The sequence below is a fragment of the Coptis chinensis genome, chromosome 7 (assembly GCF_015680905.1).
Source record: "Coptis chinensis isolate HL-2020 chromosome 7, ASM1568090v1, whole genome shotgun sequence".
NCBI classification, from domain to species: Eukaryota; Viridiplantae; Streptophyta; class Magnoliopsida; order Ranunculales; family Ranunculaceae; genus Coptis; species Coptis chinensis.
The window spans coordinates 24046349-24062934 of NC_141462.1; the positions used below are offsets into that span (position 1 = coordinate 24046349).

General features: G+C 36.8%; 1 protein-coding gene across 1 annotated transcript; it reads right to left on the reverse strand.

The window, feature by feature from the left end:
• Window positions 1-5424: 5424 nt before the first annotated feature.
• Window positions 5425-6716, reverse strand: LOC147486720 (uncharacterized). Its single transcript, XM_086573833.1, has 4 exons — window positions 6507-6716; window positions 6118-6346; window positions 5883-5940; window positions 5425-5785 (listed from the first exon to the last, which is right to left on the reverse strand). The coding sequence occupies exons 1-4, from the start codon at window positions 6714-6716 to the stop codon at window positions 5425-5427; spliced, it is 858 nt and encodes a 285-aa protein (XP_086429959.1).
• Window positions 6717-16586: the final 9870 nt, after the last annotated feature.

Genomic DNA, 16586 nt, shown 5'->3' on the forward strand with positions numbered 1-16586 from the left:
ATTATGAAAAACACCCAACGTCTCATCAGCATAACCTAACACTAACACTAACACTTAACCTAAAAGAAATTTCTCAAGTTGAATCGAAATAATCACTACAAATAAGTAATAATCACAAATAAATAACATCAACATTCATCTAAAACATTAATCATATAAGCATTTGCAATACAAAATATATAAACAACATAGATCTAAACAAAACCTAACTCAAACAATAGATGAAAAGAGACAATAGAAGAAAACTTACATCGGATGAGTTCACGAAGAAAGATCTCCTTATTAGAGTAGAAAGTATTGATAATCAAACTCAAAAACAAAGGTTTGGTTTCGCAATTTAGGTGGAACAGCTTGAAGGGTTTTTTGCGAGAGATGACCGGTTAGAATAGGTTTTCCTGGTTTTGCTATTTGGTGGGGGGTGTACTGGGCTTTTGTTTGCGCTTTGTTGTTTGGGCTTGGGCTGGAGGCTACCCAATCTAATTTTAGTGGCGCCCAATACAGGACCCTTCTACAATTAGTGCCCCCACTCAAATCACTCAAGTGTGCTTTTCTTTTCTGCTGCAAAGTAAGATTTACACAACTAGCACGAATGCACAATGGTCGAAGGCTCAAGGCAAATAGACCATAACATAATAGTAGGACTAATGTACTCGAACTTCATTCCTCAAATCAACTTCACTGTTTAGTCTTTCATAGGTGTATGCTTGGTAGCTTGGACAAAAACTTGGAGGGGAAAATCGTTCTTTCTGGTGAAGTTAGCAACGCAAGAGGCCCGTTGTAAGCTAGTGCTCAGGTGACAGTGACGCTGACTAATATTACATTAAACTAGCATCGTGTGTATGATTTTCGTGTGATATGTAAATAAATTGTAGGTATAATTTGATTTTCCTATGACTTTGTCGCTAACAGATAAGATTTCCTAGCTGTTAAGAATATAAGTGAAGTATATTCTATGTTAAAACTAGAAAAGTCAAACTAAGAAATTGTGTTTGTTCCAGATCATTGTCTCAAGTTTTCCTTCTTGAGTATTCATCAGGTATTCTATCTCTTAGAATCTTTACACGCCTTCATTAGTCTATGATTCTATCAGATATAATTAGATATAATTATCGAATAACGACTCTTACCGAATCAGTTGGTTGGTGCATCATTTAAAAATTTCTCAAACTCTAACAACTAATAACTATTTCAGATTCCTAAATTAGAACTTCCATAAGTTCTATGTAAGTCCATAACAACTCAATATAACATTAAAAAAAAAATGTTCTGTACATTACAGATTCGAAGATGCAACACATGATTTAAGAACTTAAATATGAGTTTATAGTTGTTTATACTTAAAAGTTGGTTGGTGCTATAGTTGTTATAGTTGTTTATACTTAAACCGCAGTTGGAAATGACTCTCTAGAACTGACCCCCTACTCCGACTATATACAGTTGATTTCAATTGAAACACAAACGGTACAAATCAATAGTAAGCGGTCAGCACTCTGTTCAGGAAGTCAGTTTTTGAGAATTAGCCTATAATTATTGAAATTTTTTATGCTGTAACAAAAAATATGACGTCTTTTAAATGGAGCGGTGACAGGCTGCTTCTAGAGTTGAATTGGAATTTAAGCTTGTATAATCTTAGTCATATGCGTTTGACATCATCGATCGTGAGTGTTCATCCTATCCTATTAATCATTAATCTATTTCCACTGGATTTAATACATCACCAAGGAACTTGTCAGGATTTATAGAGGCTCAAAACTAATTTATTTACAACAGCGCAACATGCCATCATTCCAAATGTCTATCAATGAATCAGAAAAGAAATGAAGACGAAAAAAAAAAACAAACATATAATTCGTCATACCCTGATGCCTACCAGCTGAGACTACAATAGCGAAACTAGCCAACAAATCAAGAAGTTGAACATACAAAGTAAGATTAACATATATTAAACAGAACTAGTTACTCCTCTCCAAGAATTGAAAATAGCAATGATAAATAAGACTTGGTTTGTTGATACATATTAAAAAAGTAGTGGATTTGGTTTGGGTATAGTTTTCAACCATTTTTAAATGGCTTTGTCTATGTATTTCGGCGATGCTTCTGAAGCCGTCTAAATTACGTCTTCACATCGGTAGATATACTCAACAGTCCACATCATCAACCTCTCCTTTTAAATTGATCTCCCTACCACATGTCTTCTCCACACAAAAAAAGTTCTCTAAGAAATGGAAGGTGTAATACCTTCAGTGTATAGAGCAATAGTCCGATACAAAAGTAGTAAACATGGTTCCATTGCAAGGTCATGGTCTACCCAATCACCTTCATCAGCTTCTTACATGAGACTAGGTGATTCAGGTCGGATCCAAGCATCCGAGGTTCAGTTGCTCTTACGAAATGATATTGTTTTCAATCCATCTTCCTCCTCCAAGACTACTACTAATAATGCTATCTCTGTCACTCAATCTCCTCTCCGTTTTGCCAATCCTCGTCGGTTTGTCACTTGCTTCAATGGGTGAAATAAGGTTGTAATGGTAACGCAAAAGTGTATTAGCTATATATGGATAAAACTATGTGACTGCATGCAACGAGCCTAAGGAGGAAGGAGTCTCAGCTCACATGATGATGGTAGTTTGTCGGGGCATTTGAAATGTGTTGCTTCATATTGTTACTAGTGTATTAGGATTTAGAACCCAAAAAAAGGCTTTTGGTTGAACTGTTGAAGAACAGTAATGTTACTATGTTTTGTCTAAAGGAAACATCTATGAAATGTAAATTAAGTCAAGGAGCATGTCTTGCTTAGTCTATAGTAACCGTTTATCCGGTCTCCATTAAACCGAAATGCGAGCTTCAATTCGGCTTTGGGAAGAAACACCCATGTTGACCTCTTTTCGTTTTCTTTCTGTTTGAGCTACAGTGAGTTAAGGTGACCACGCACATGACGCACCATTCTATAAGGAAAATAATTAGGGTTATTTAGCTTTGGGGCCCAATTATAATTGGATTATTTGCATTTGGTCACCAATTAATCGTTTATTAGACATTGGGCCAAAATTGAAGGTTGACTACATTGACTTTGTGCTTTCCGTGACTCGACTGTTGGGCCCAAAAACAACTTTTGTGTAATGCCTAAAACACCCTTGCATGTATTTATCTCGAGACTTTTCAAATATCATCAAAATAACGATCAGATCTGAGGTATAATCTAACGGTCCCAATTAAATAGCCGTTAGAAGTTGTCTTCTTCACTCATCTTCACTCTCTTTATATTGTAAGGAAGTTCCACCATGAGAGCCTCCATTCACAGTTATCCAATTTACATCTTCTTCAATTTTTACAACAAACAATGAGTGGAAGTTGTGAAATTGTTCTTGTCTCTTCTCCAAAGGTATGTTTCACACCTCTTGACATGTTAGAGCTTTAACTTCTATAATAGCAGTTCAATTGGCCCAAACGCAAAATAAACTATCTTTATTTGGACTAATCCCTAATATAGTAGATAAATGTTGGCACTAACCACTAATATAAGCATCTAGTTTTTTTTTTTTTTGGTCTGCCAGTTTTGTAAGGAAGAAGGGCATTATGTTTCAACATGTTCTTACATAGGTCTTCACTGCCCTAAAGTATACTGTTGTGGCTTTATGCGTGTGGTTATAGAGTACAATGAGACTGGAACCCTAGAGAAAAAGTTTCTTAGGTACTCAAGGAATGGTTGTGGCGTTGTGCAGGAGATCTACTCAAACAAAAAGGTGATTGCACTAGTCTGTCAACTATATATGCAAGGAAGAATCTCCTATATGCAGGGGTTGTCTCCTATGTGCACAATGTCATCTACCTACTAGTGCAGATGGTGTGATTGACTGTGTGGTTGTGTGAGAGTACTGTGAGAGAGTGTGAAAAACTAAGAGGATGTAATCAGTACTCTATATGTGTTGAAGTATATAGGCGTGCGCCTATCATCATCTGTGTGGAAGTTATAGGCATGCGTGTAGAAGTTACAGTCATTACAAAACTTCAAAAAATATGTTTAGTCTTCATTCATTCATTCAAACAGAGCCACAGATGCTTAAGTTTGCAAACAACCAACAAAATACCACCAAAATGCTTCAACTTGCCATCATCAACAAATTCAACAGTCAGTCTATCTCCACCATCAAGATGAAATGACAAACCAAAAACATACAATTGCCTAATAAAAAGAGTATCTTAAATAAGAGTAACTCAACTAAACAAGACATCCACTACTTGGGTTGGGAATGAGTAAGAGACTCACTGAACACAAGGCAAGGTGTTAATTGTTCTGGTGTGGAGGGTGGTTGTGAATCTTCACCTAACCACCAGCCCAAGTCTCTACCACCTCCTCTGCCTGCAGCACTTCTTGTACTATATCTTCTTGGGTTTTCTGTCTGGACATTTGCAATCTCAGTTGTACCACTAGTTACACCACCAGCTCTACCACCTCTAGTTGCTCTAGGGATATCATTCACGTACAACTTCCTGAACTTTAGGTTCATTCACTACTTCATGCACATTGACATTTTGATCCCTACCTCTTCTGCCACCACCTCTAGTTGCTCTAGGGATATCATCATTCACTTGAGGTTAACTTTCATTGTTGTCCACATTCTTAACTTGAGATTCACCTTCATTGTTGTCCATATTTTGAGGCTCAGCTTCATTAGCTTCATTGTCTTCATTGGTTTCAGTTGATTGCTTTGATTTTTTGGATTTCCTACCTTCACCCTTTCCTAGTGAACATGTCCTCCTATTGTGCCCTAGCTCATGACATTATATTTCTTGCACTTTCTGTTACTTGTCACCTTCTCTTCATCATCAGCTCTTATTCTCTATTTTCTAAGCCTACCTGGATGCCTCTCAAGTGGTGGAGGGCCTACATGGTTTTCTGGTTGAACCTGTCATTAACATTAAACAATGCACAAGTCAAACCCTTATAAGTTACCTAACCAGTTCATATAACAACATGCACAAGTTAAAAGCAATTTACCTTGCCACAATCCTCCTCATTATCAAATGGAAATATAAAACCAACATAAGTTGTTCTGAATGCATTGACATGATAGTATAGACTACAATACCTATTTACATTCAAATTTCAATTGTTATACTTAGGGTTTAGAATACATTAGCATATCAATATCCTATCATTTAAAGATTAATAGTAAAAATTTACCTTGCCCAACTTTCTTTTCTTGGCCTCAATGGTCTGGTCACAACTATAGCATACACACATGGAAGCCCATTCATTTGCCAAACGATGCACTAACATTCTTGTTTAGACAAGTCCACTACAAACAAAAAATCACTTTTGATGTTGATGGCACAATAGGCATTGAGTGACACTCCTGAAACCTTATATCTGGTGTGCTTCTTCTCAAGTCTTGCAATGACATCAACAGTAGCTGGAATCAACTAATTATCTGGCATCTCACATGAAATCTCTCTTCTTTGATGCAACAAGCTCATAACTGCTAGACTATATTTGTCCACAAACTGAATTAAAGGTTTATCCCTAATTTTTAGGATCCAGTTGTTAAATAACTCATTGAAATTGTTTGTTATAGCATCACATTTTGATGTGACATCAAAATGTGCCCTAGCCCAGCAACTCTTGGGTTTTCTGTCTAACCACTCTTTTGCCTCTAGGTCATCTTCCTTCAACTGATCCATAAAAAAGTCATGCTCAGGTACCTTGTATGCCTTTGTTGCACCCCAACTCAGACTTTGTAAGTAATCACCCTTGAAATCTTTCTTAAAATTCTTATACATGTGCCTAAAGCAAAATCTGTAAAACAAAGTCTTCTTGTCAAATGCAACTAAAATATGATATAATAACTAAAATAATTATAAGAAAACATAATTTGTTGTACCTGTGATTTACAAAAGGAAATTTGGAATCAATAACATCTATGAGTCCTTTTTGTCTATCTGATATGTGAATGTAAGATTCTCAGGGTGTTTGTTCAAGTGTGCTTTTAGATTCTTTAAGAATTCATTCCATCTATCTTTATCTTCCCCCCTACATATATATATATACCAAGAGGAAAGAGCCCATTTTGTGCATCTAACCCAATGGCACACTCAATACACAACCCCCATATTTACCTTTCAAAAAGCATCCATCCAGACCAACAACTGGTTTACATCCTTGAACAAATCCATAAAGTGATGCCTTATAGGCTAGGAAAAAACCAAAAAACTCACTATCTTGATCCCTATACCATTTTGAAAATGATCTTTCATTCATTTTAAGTATTTGTACTCTGAGTTCTGCTATGTTGTAGTAACTAGCTTCATAGTTACCATTGATCCTCTCAAGCACTCTAACTTTAGCCTTCCAAGCAGTCCAATAAGAAAGTTATACCCCAAATTGGTTCAGCACTTCCAACATTAGGTATCCATAGTTACCAAAAGTGGATGAGATCTTAGAAAACCTTCCAACTTATTAGCTACCCATGGTGCTTTTGCTTGTGCATTTTATTTTTTTCATCAACCTCACAAGTGTGAGTCTCCACAAAGTTCCTCAACTTGAAAGTGTGTTTGTCACTCATAACAGTATAGTACACCCTCCAACCACATTCTTTATCCTTACACTTCAACTGGATCCTACTCTTATTATTTTTCACTTGTTCATAACTAAACTTTTGGTATATTGCTAGGTTTTTCATAAACTCCTTACACTCTTTATATGTTCTCCATTCCATTTTGGGTAGCAGTTGTCATCTTGTTTCTTTGCTTGGATTTCCCTCTACTCTTTCTTGTTCTTCAGATGCATACAAATTCTTTGGTAACTTCACAAAAGAAGTGATGTCATCATCTTCATCAATATTATCCCCATCCAAATCCAATTGCTCATCCACCAAATCATGTACTTCATCATCATTGTCATTGTCATTGTCTTTAGGGTTAGGCATAAAATCAATATCTTCCTCATCATATGAAGGTTCACTAATATAACCAGTAGTCAGCTTAATACTAAGACCATACTCAACTCCCACTTGTATAAACATATCAACCTTATCATCCTCACTGGCTCCACCATCTTCAACTTCATTGTCAACCAAGTCCTCAAATACCACACCACTATCAATCACAGTTGTCCAATCCTTAATCACATCTTCTGCAGTAAGTTGAGGTTCCACTCTAACTTCAGCTTCAACATTAGAGACAACTTCAGGTAAATGCCCAAACAAGAGTTTCTTGGCTTTCATAGGTACTGTTTGTGTAGGATGAAGTGTTGGTGACTTTCTTAGCTGAACATTAATTGGGTTTGGAGCTTTTGGTGTTGTTGGGGTATTGGAAGGAACATGGTTAAGTCTAGGTGATTTATTGACTTCATCCACCCTTTGTTTTTTGGCTTTTAGTGTTGTTGGGATTGTTGGGTTAAGTCCAGCTGATTTCCTTATTGCATGGCTTATTGGGCTTGTTGGTTTTGATGTGGCTAGGATTGGAGCCTGGTTTGTGGATATTGGAGGCTTGAAGGGCTTATACAGACTGGGTTGGGCTTTATGTTGTTGTTGATTGGACCTAATTTTGGGAGGGCCTTTACTTAGGATTGGGGTTTCTTCCAAAGTGGCCAATGTGACAAATAAATTATACAAGCCATTCCTTTCAGGTTTAATCAAATTTCACATCTTCAACATATCATTATCATTACTAAAATAAGTCAAATGTCCTTTAGCAATGAATTGGACACATGAGACTGGTTTCTCATCCCCAAAATTCTTATGTATCTCTTTAATTAAATCAATGTAACACATCTCATCACCATTCACCTCATAGTTACAACTCCCCACACCCATATAGTAAGAGTAACTAAGCTTGCCAGGTGCAAAAGGCATCCAAAAACCATCATAGTGCAACCTAAATATCATATCACCTCTCAAAGTACCCATAACTGATACAACCATAGAATAACAATAAGGGTTAATAACTGATATCAAGACATAGAACATATGATAACTTCATTTCATTTCATAAACTTCAAAACATTGAAACATCATATAAAAACCATAGCACCATTCATAAAAAAAACATAAACATAAGTTTAACAACCAAACATAGCAACCTAAACATAACACAGTAGCATCATTACATACTTAACAACCAAACATAACATAATAACATTAAAACAGTCATAACATAAAGCTTTAAAGCCATCACTTATTCCTCTTATTTTTTAGTGCAGTCTGTAGAGCTTGATACTCTTCAGGACACATTAAAGCTTGCACAACTACCCTAGGTTGTGCTTGATTTCCCTATCCAAGATGTGTTTGACTTGAACTTCCTTCACCTTTAGCCTTACGCTCACACTTACCTTTCCTAAAACAATCCTCAAAATAATCCTCCTCATCCTCGAAATAATCCTCCTCATCTGATAAATATGGAGGTAGTCCTATAGCCACCCTTTATGCTTCTTTCTTGTCCCTATATTCATAAAGATGCTCATGGACTTCCTAAATTGAAACACCATCACCATGCTCATTAACATAAGCTCTAGCAAGCATAACCTTATCAGTAGGGTAATTGTTATACCCTAATCTACAAACGCCCATTAAATGGGTGGATAATCCTCACCCCTCCTTCGTGATGGACCGTTGCTTTTCTAACACCCTTGCCCTTACTTTTGCCCATTTGATATTCAACTATGTGATAGAGAGACGAGTCTGTAAGAGACAATAAGCAACAAGTTACTTTACAACACATACAATACAGATGAGTCTCACTTGAACCTATCTGACATTATTCAAATTCAAAGTGTGTCTAGTTTTAGTAAAAAACACCAATTTATTTGTTTCCAAAATTAGGGTTTAGGACCACATTATTATTAAAAAAATTAAGGTCATGGCAATTTTTTAATAGACAATTAGATTTTGGGCCAATTTTTTTAATAACAAATTAGGGTTTGGTCAACCACGTAGATTTAAAAAAAAAACATTCAAAACATGCAAACTATAAAAAAACAACTAAACAAATGAAACTAAACAATGAAGTGAAAAGTTTGTACTTACAAACTGACTTTCCTTAAGCTTTAATCCAAAGATCATATCATAAAGTGCACAAAGCTACCACATTTACTTCCACCCAGTGATATATGATACTCCAAAATGTGTTACTTTAAGAAGCTCGTCTGGGTATTTTAAGAAAATATGAAGAAAGTGAGTTGAGAGAATGATGAGAGAGTGTTGTCTGAAGATAAAAGAGGTTAGGGTGAGAAAGTGGTTAACTGAGTGTTTTTCCCGCTAATAGGATAGGTAGTGAGAGATTACAACACGTGTTACAACTAAACGGTCAGGATATAAAGTTGCGTTGGCCGTTGATCTCAAAATAACATTGATCTCTGCCCATTCATTTTAATCATGTGCAGTACACGTGTAAGGGTAAATTAGCCATTTCAGAAAGTATGAACAGATCACCATCAATTTTAGCCCAATGTCTAATAAACGATCAATTGGTGACCAAACGCAAATAATCCAATTATAATTGGGCCAAAAGCTAAATAACCCAAATAATTATCTAAATATAATATGATCTAAACTGATATGTAGGATGAACAAATGTAGGAATGGTTTCTACCTTTGTGTCTGTAAAATCCTATAAAATCCTATAAAATCTTGAGATCGAGGACCTTATATTGTATATCACTTTAATTATCGTAAATATTCTCTTCTTCTTTTGCAATCATATACGAGGAAACCTTGCTATCTGTTAGAATATGTCAGTATTAGAATATGTCCAATATGGAAAGTCTCATATTTCTATAAGTGTGAACATTTATATCTAGTAGTTTATATTATCATGTTTTAGTTTTAGTATAAATATGTAACTCTGGGTAGAGAACACAATCTCAAAGACCCAAGAACTCTCTAACCCTAATCAATCTCTAGTCTTCTCCATTATTCTTCTTCTTGGTTTCTCTAATATATCAATGTCACAACTCTCCTAGCATCACCACTAACATAGAATTTAACATGGTATCGGAGCGAGGTTCAGTGGTATGCTAGGAGAGGAATCCCTCACCAAGAAAAAAAATCAAGTTTATTTAAGTTTTTCAGTACCATATTCAAGTCAAGTTTCAAAATGAAGAAGGATTTCTCACAAGAAGAAGTTCTTATATCTCAATTCAAGTTTCAATCTTTCTCTAGAAGGATTTACTGTTCACCGGCACTATTCACCAGTACTGTTCATCGGCACTGTTCACAGTACTATTCATCAACATGTTTAAGTATTCTAAGTTCCAAAATCTCTCACCTCATTATTCTCTATGGTTCAAAGTAAGTTTTCAAGATTCCGCTAGTGTTTAAAGTTTGTTTGAATAAAGCTAGGAGAGAGATCCGAAGTTTCTCTATATTGGTTTCTTAGTATTGTTTCGCTTCCGCAGTCTCCTTCTTCCAGAATCTCTCTATTTTAGTATTGTAAGAGGGGCACAAGCTCTCTGTATCGCGCAGTCTTTGAAGTTAGTATTGGACGAGACACGCACGCATGAAGTCTAAGCCTTCTGCTACGCACCCATGCTGTGAAAAAAAAGTAAGTTTTCTATGTACTGATTCATTTTTCTAGTGAAAAGGGAACGCGCACGCTCATGTATAGCCATGCCAAAAGGGTGCACCCGCCCATGCCGTGAAAGGAAGAAGAAAAAACTTTCGTGAAACAACAGAACTAAGGGCGCATACGCACTCGAAATTGGCCTTGCCAAAAGCGCGCTCGCGCCCATGCCTCCACACATCAGTTTTTGAGATTTTTGAAGTATCAAGCCTTTGGAAGGTAGTTTGCACTCTCATCCAGTATTGGAGGGTTTGTATTGTTTGTATGCCGTTATGGATGTTTGGGTTTGTATTGTTTGCAGTTGGTATTGATGTCGTCTTCTGGCTCAGTTTCTAGAACATGATCAAGTTGTTTGTTTGAAGTATTATAAGGGCACATGACCTCTATCTCACAAGGAATTATTCTTTCTATTTTCCACTGTTCCAGAAGTTCGCAGTCATAAAAAGGCGCGACCCACCCTCCACCTATAGTGAGTATTGTTTGATGCATGTTCTGTTTGAATTTTTTTGTGTATTGGAATATGAAGTATTGTTTTTTGAAGTGGGCATTGGTTAGCTGTATAAGTTAGTATTTGGTTTTCTCTGTTGCAAGTTCAAGTCGGAATAGACAAGTCTTTGTATGTTCCTACTCAGCCTTTTGTATTCCAACTTGAGAAGGGGAATAGGGAGCTGATATAAAGACATTCAGTAGTATATGAGGGAAGGAGAATATGGAGACGAATGAGAAAGAGTACTCATGTCTCCATATTCTGGCATGCCTTGACGAACTCTTCATGACAAGGCATATCCACTATTCAGTCTTCAGTATTCAGGTAGCAGTCAAGCCTAAACTGCAGTCTTCAGTATTAAGGTAGCAGTCAAACCTAAACTGCAAGTATGTTTCAGGTAGCAGTCACGCCTAAACTACAAGTATGTTTCAGGTAGCAGTCAAGCCTTAACTGCAAGTATGTTTTTCAGTAAATGATCAAGCCTAAATTGCAAGTATGTTTTGAATTAGCGATCAAGCCTAAACTGCACTCATCGAGATTCAGTAGCGATCAAGTTATAACCGCACGATATTCAGATTCGTGAGTACCCCATAATAGTATTTTGTTAACATTAATAGTGATATTGATATTAGCAGCCAAGAAGCGCACATCAAGTTAGTGTTATTGTTTTCAATTTATATTATGACAACCATAACAACGAATGGAGTGTGTAGTAGCTAAGCAGCGTGCCACTAAACCAGTGTTATGATTTTAATTTGGGAATGTAGTACACCTTCAGTATTCAGGTTAGGTTATTGCCTACACCAATAGTTTCACCTCTAGAATGTCTCAACAGTTGTTCAAGTTCTTCAACTAAAGACAGTTTTATACGAAAAGGGGAGCAGTATTCTTATCTTTTGTTTTTTGTAATCCAAGATGTAATTTGCATAGTTTACGTAATTACAGCTTAAGGGGGAGTGTTAGAATACGTCAGTATTAGAATATGTCCAATATGGAAAGTCCCATAGGACAATGCGAAAACAACGTTACCCACAATAATAGATCAATCCTACACACTAGACAAGACTTCAACACCCTCCAAAGTAATCCCAACACTTCTCAATGTCAAACAAACAAGTATCTAAAGTAAAACAATTAATGTGAAAGAAGAACAAACCACAAGACGAGATATATCGTGGTTTGGCAATTTGCTTATGTCCACACTGTGAGTTCCAAGCTTTCCTTGATGTCTAGAGTAACAGATTACAAGTCTCTCAATTCACTCACAAAGAATGAACATTCAACTCACAAAGAATTTCTCACTTATAATCACTCTCTTTCTTGGTTTTGGTTAGGTTAGGTTTGTACAGAAAAAACCTATATTTATACTGTTTCAAAAAAAACTTTCGAAATAGTGAATTCATGCTGAAATACGGTGGAGCGCAGGTCGCGCCCTCGACAAGCCAAAGTCGAGCGCGGGTCGTGCCTAATCTTCTGGAGGTCGACCTAGGCATGAGCGCGGGGCGTGCCCTTGTTAAGGCAAAAGGAGCGCGGGGCGCACCTTACACGTGAGAGAGAAAAAACATATCTTTCTCTACATTCTCCACCTCGGTGAGGTTTTAACACATAAAACTGAGCCGAACACATCCAACAATAACACATCTAGTAGAAACACATCCAACAATGAAGACTCGCAGTCAACTGCCCCGAAAGGCCATGCCCACAAAGGACTCTTTCAAGCATATAGGATTTGGAGCAAGTCCAAGCAGTGTTGGAACTTAACTCCAGTGACAACCTTTGTCAACATATCAGCAGGATTGTCATGGGTGTCCACTTTCTCAAGTGCTACATCACCATCCTCAACGACATCCCGTATAAAGTGATAACTGATAAAACGTTAAATCCACGTTATTGGTTTTATACTTATGTCCGAGGTCCACAGTCTGAAGACCAAAGTCCAAAGTCCAAAGTTCATATAGTCGTCTGTTTAGTCAAGTTACCTTACTCACGTGGGTTTGATAGGATAGGTCGAGTAAGGGATCGTCCAAACCTTAGGGCTCGGCAAGGGTTACAACTAGATTTATAACTTTTGGTGAGTAAGATTTTAGGTTTCTTAGTTGGTTTAATTAAATTAACGGTAATGTAAATAATGTAAATTACTAACGGTGATTTCGATGTAAATAGCAGGGAGAGGCTTAATCATACTCACGCAAGAATCATTTTTTAACAGTTTATATTACCACATCACTACAGCTCTAATTCGTCTCAAGTTCATAGACAAACCCGAGACGACGTCAAGTATTGATCCCTAGCGAAATGCCCACATCTCTGAGTCACATCGCACTAGCATAAGGAGTTGAATTAATATTTCATCTCTGGAATATCATTTCAGCTCCTAGTTCGATTCTACATCAGCTGGACAAATTGGAAAGTTGTCTGACACCATAGAGTCACGCACGAGATATTTTGGGTCTCTCGCGAGACTGTTCTGGAGCATCAGCACTCCAACTTTATACAGTCTCAGTCATTTTGGGACCGGATGTATAATCTGTGCCTAATTCCTAAGTAGTGATTCTAGAATATTAAAGAGTCAATCCGAATTCTCACATGAGCAGCATAACCCTCCCCGGGGGGATTAGCTCATGGTCATTGGAGGAATAATTAAACTTGTTGTATACAATAAATAAGTAAATGAAGGACAGGAAGTAAACTTGAAAAGAAATGACTTTAATTAAGAAGAAATAACTTACAGTATTGAAGTTGTTGGAAGAGAAAGTGACGGAATGTAAAGTACTCGAATGAAGCTACAGACGATAACTTACGCTAACAAACTAATGAACAAATGCTAAAGCATACAATGTTGAAGGGGGAATATTGAAGACCCCCCTCACATATATATAGGATGGTCTTCCCTCGTGAAGCCATTTAATTTGGTTTTTGGCCTTTTCTCCAATTGAGACATTCAAGACTTTGAAAAACAAAGTTTTGTCTTGTGGTGTTTTAGTTTTTGTCTTCTTGTCCCATATCAATTCAACCATTGAGTTTTTTTTTTGTCTTTTTCCCCAATTCAATTCAAACATTGAATTGGTACGTGTCTTTCCCTCTTGCAAGGTGGCACAAAATTGTGACCATCACTTACCACCTGCCTATGCTGACTCGTCATGCCTTTTGGGCCCGCAGAGTGGGTCCAGTGGCGGTGCCGATTTTGGCATTTTTACAACTTTCTGTCTTTGCGTAGAGTTCGTCACCCTAGTCGCTCTGGCAGTTCACTAGCCAACGTCGGTGTCTAGATTTATAAGATGTGAGCTTCAGAAGTTTGCTACTTCTTTACAGGTGGACCCGTTCTGCACTGGTTTTGTTCCTTTGGAAACTTCAGCTCTAGTCAGGCTTTATTGGGCTTCACTGGTGATGAGTGGGAAGACTTCAAATATTCCAGTATTCCCGTACTTCGATACATATTTTATCATTATATTCATGTTAACTGCAGAAATCAGCAAAAGTACGAAAATATAACTATTATATGATTATTAAACACATAATCGACCAAAATGTTATGTCTCTCGGGGTTTAATATTATAGTTTTGGGTGCTTATCACACCACCCCCAAACAGCACTTTGCTTGTCCTCAAGCAAAGAAGAGACATTAAAATGATAAGTGGCCAAAAATGTGTTATCTTAAGCTAAGTCTCATTTCGCAGAGTGTGATTGCATTAACTGTATGCAACAAGGCCTTGAACTACTAGGAATTCCCTAGTGGACGAGTTATAGCCTCGTGAGAGTTTTCCAGAGAAGATACTCACAAATTTCATTTATACTATAACGACTCAGTAGCAAAGGCCTGTTTCCTTAATTAATCTCAGATATCTAGACATCTCACTAGCGGGGGAAACAAGAATTAATTCTTTCGAAATTCAAGTTAATATACATACAATAATCAAAACATCTACATATGAGCATGCATGCAGTGATTTTTGACATTGAAATATACGAGCAGGGTCGTTTCTGGATCCTTTGGATAGCGTCCTTAAGTAGGTTCTCACAGGTATGTGTCGAAACACAATTTCTCTCTTATTTTTCTACTCAAGTTTTTGCTAACTCCAGTGTGCAGTGGGCACACGTTTCCTCACATACTCAATGATAGTCAGAGGAGCCGAGGTCGAGAAGTCACAACTACTACTTATTATCACACTGTCCTACTCCTAATTGAGCTAGATGTCTTTATTAGGTGTTATGGGGCTTAGGAGGTAGTGTAGAAGAAACTGGAATGGAAAATTCAAAAATGATAAGTATGAGAGAATAAGGTCTTTGAGATATTTATACTAGAGAAATCTTTATTTTCTTTCTTGCTTCTAACATGGGTTCCATACTTGGCCTTTTCAAGCTTTTGTATTCCCTTTTGATTTGATTTGGGGGAAATTCTACCTTTGATATTTCTTTTGATTTTTGGAAACATATTTCTATTTCTATTTTTCTTTTCTTCTGAAGTAGGTAACTGATTTTGATTTGTGACAACGTTTTTCTCTTCATTTTTCTGCACTTTATCCTATTTCTCATACTCATCATCTAGGTAGGCTTATTTATTTGTGATTAATAGATGGGTAATGAATTTTTGGTGAAATAGAAAGGGTTAATGAAAGGTTCAATGGGGTGACTAGCGATAAATTTTTTTTTACAGGTGTGAATTTTTGGCTATATCGATCTAAAGAAGGCCTAAATTCTCACCTAGGATTTGGGTAGTGATCAAGTAAGTAGACGTGTGAACTTCTCTATTCGGAAAAACTACTCCTCTGTGTCATTAACTCACATATCACACATTTTGAGGTTTTCTGGTTAGATTCTTACAGGATATGAAAACTAAGTTGTCTAACTGTGGGTCCCAGAAACTTACTACTGTGTACATTTAATGATAGTCAGTGCATGAATGCTCATGAAAAGATGTAAAAACTATTGCATACGTAGTAAATTAAGTTTCTAAGAACAAGTCCTACTTCTGATGCTAGGGTGAGATTTCTAAATATTTTTCATCACAGAAAAGGAAATGAGAATTTCTCACTAAATACGTTTAGTTAGACATAAAGTAAACTATATACAACTATGCATGCTTAATTTTTGCGAAAGGTTCTCCCCACCCCCAAACAGTCGGACGATGTGTCCTCAAAGTGTTAAGAGGAAGAAAGAGTATACCTGAGAGGCTTTGAGCAAAAATATAGCTGACATCTTCCACATAAATTTATTGTAACGCACTATATATTATACATCATAAAAGTGAAAGCACACTGTTAGGTTATTTATTTATCTTACATCAAAACATAAAAACAAATATGTACATGCATCAACTCATATTGCCCTAACCATGAACTGGGTGATAGTCCATCCTTGCCTCGTCCCTGTAGAAATGCCATTCGTTTGCATTACGCCAATCTACCATAGCTCTCCAGACTTCGCTCCACTTCCTCTTCTTTGTAGTGTCCAGATGAGCTATCATTTTATCATCATTAGGGAAGGAAGACACTTTCTTTAGATACCTTGTAGGGCGTCACCATGTCCAAAATCGCAAGGAAAG

Excerpts from the sequence above, each read along its gene's own strand:
- LOC147486720 (XM_086573833.1), bottom strand. The coding sequence starts at position 6,716 with ATGGAATGGAGAACATATAAAGAGTGTAAGGAGTTTATGAAAAACCTA. Across the intron at positions 6,347-6,506 it reads TGGAGACTCACACTTGTGAG|GCTAAAGTTAGAGTGCTTGA; the intron begins GTTGATGAAAAA and ends ACTGCTTGGAAG. Across the intron at positions 5,941-6,117 it reads GGATGGATGCTTTTTGAAAG|ATAGACAAAAAGGACTCATA; the intron begins GTAAATATGGGG and ends TTCACATATCAG.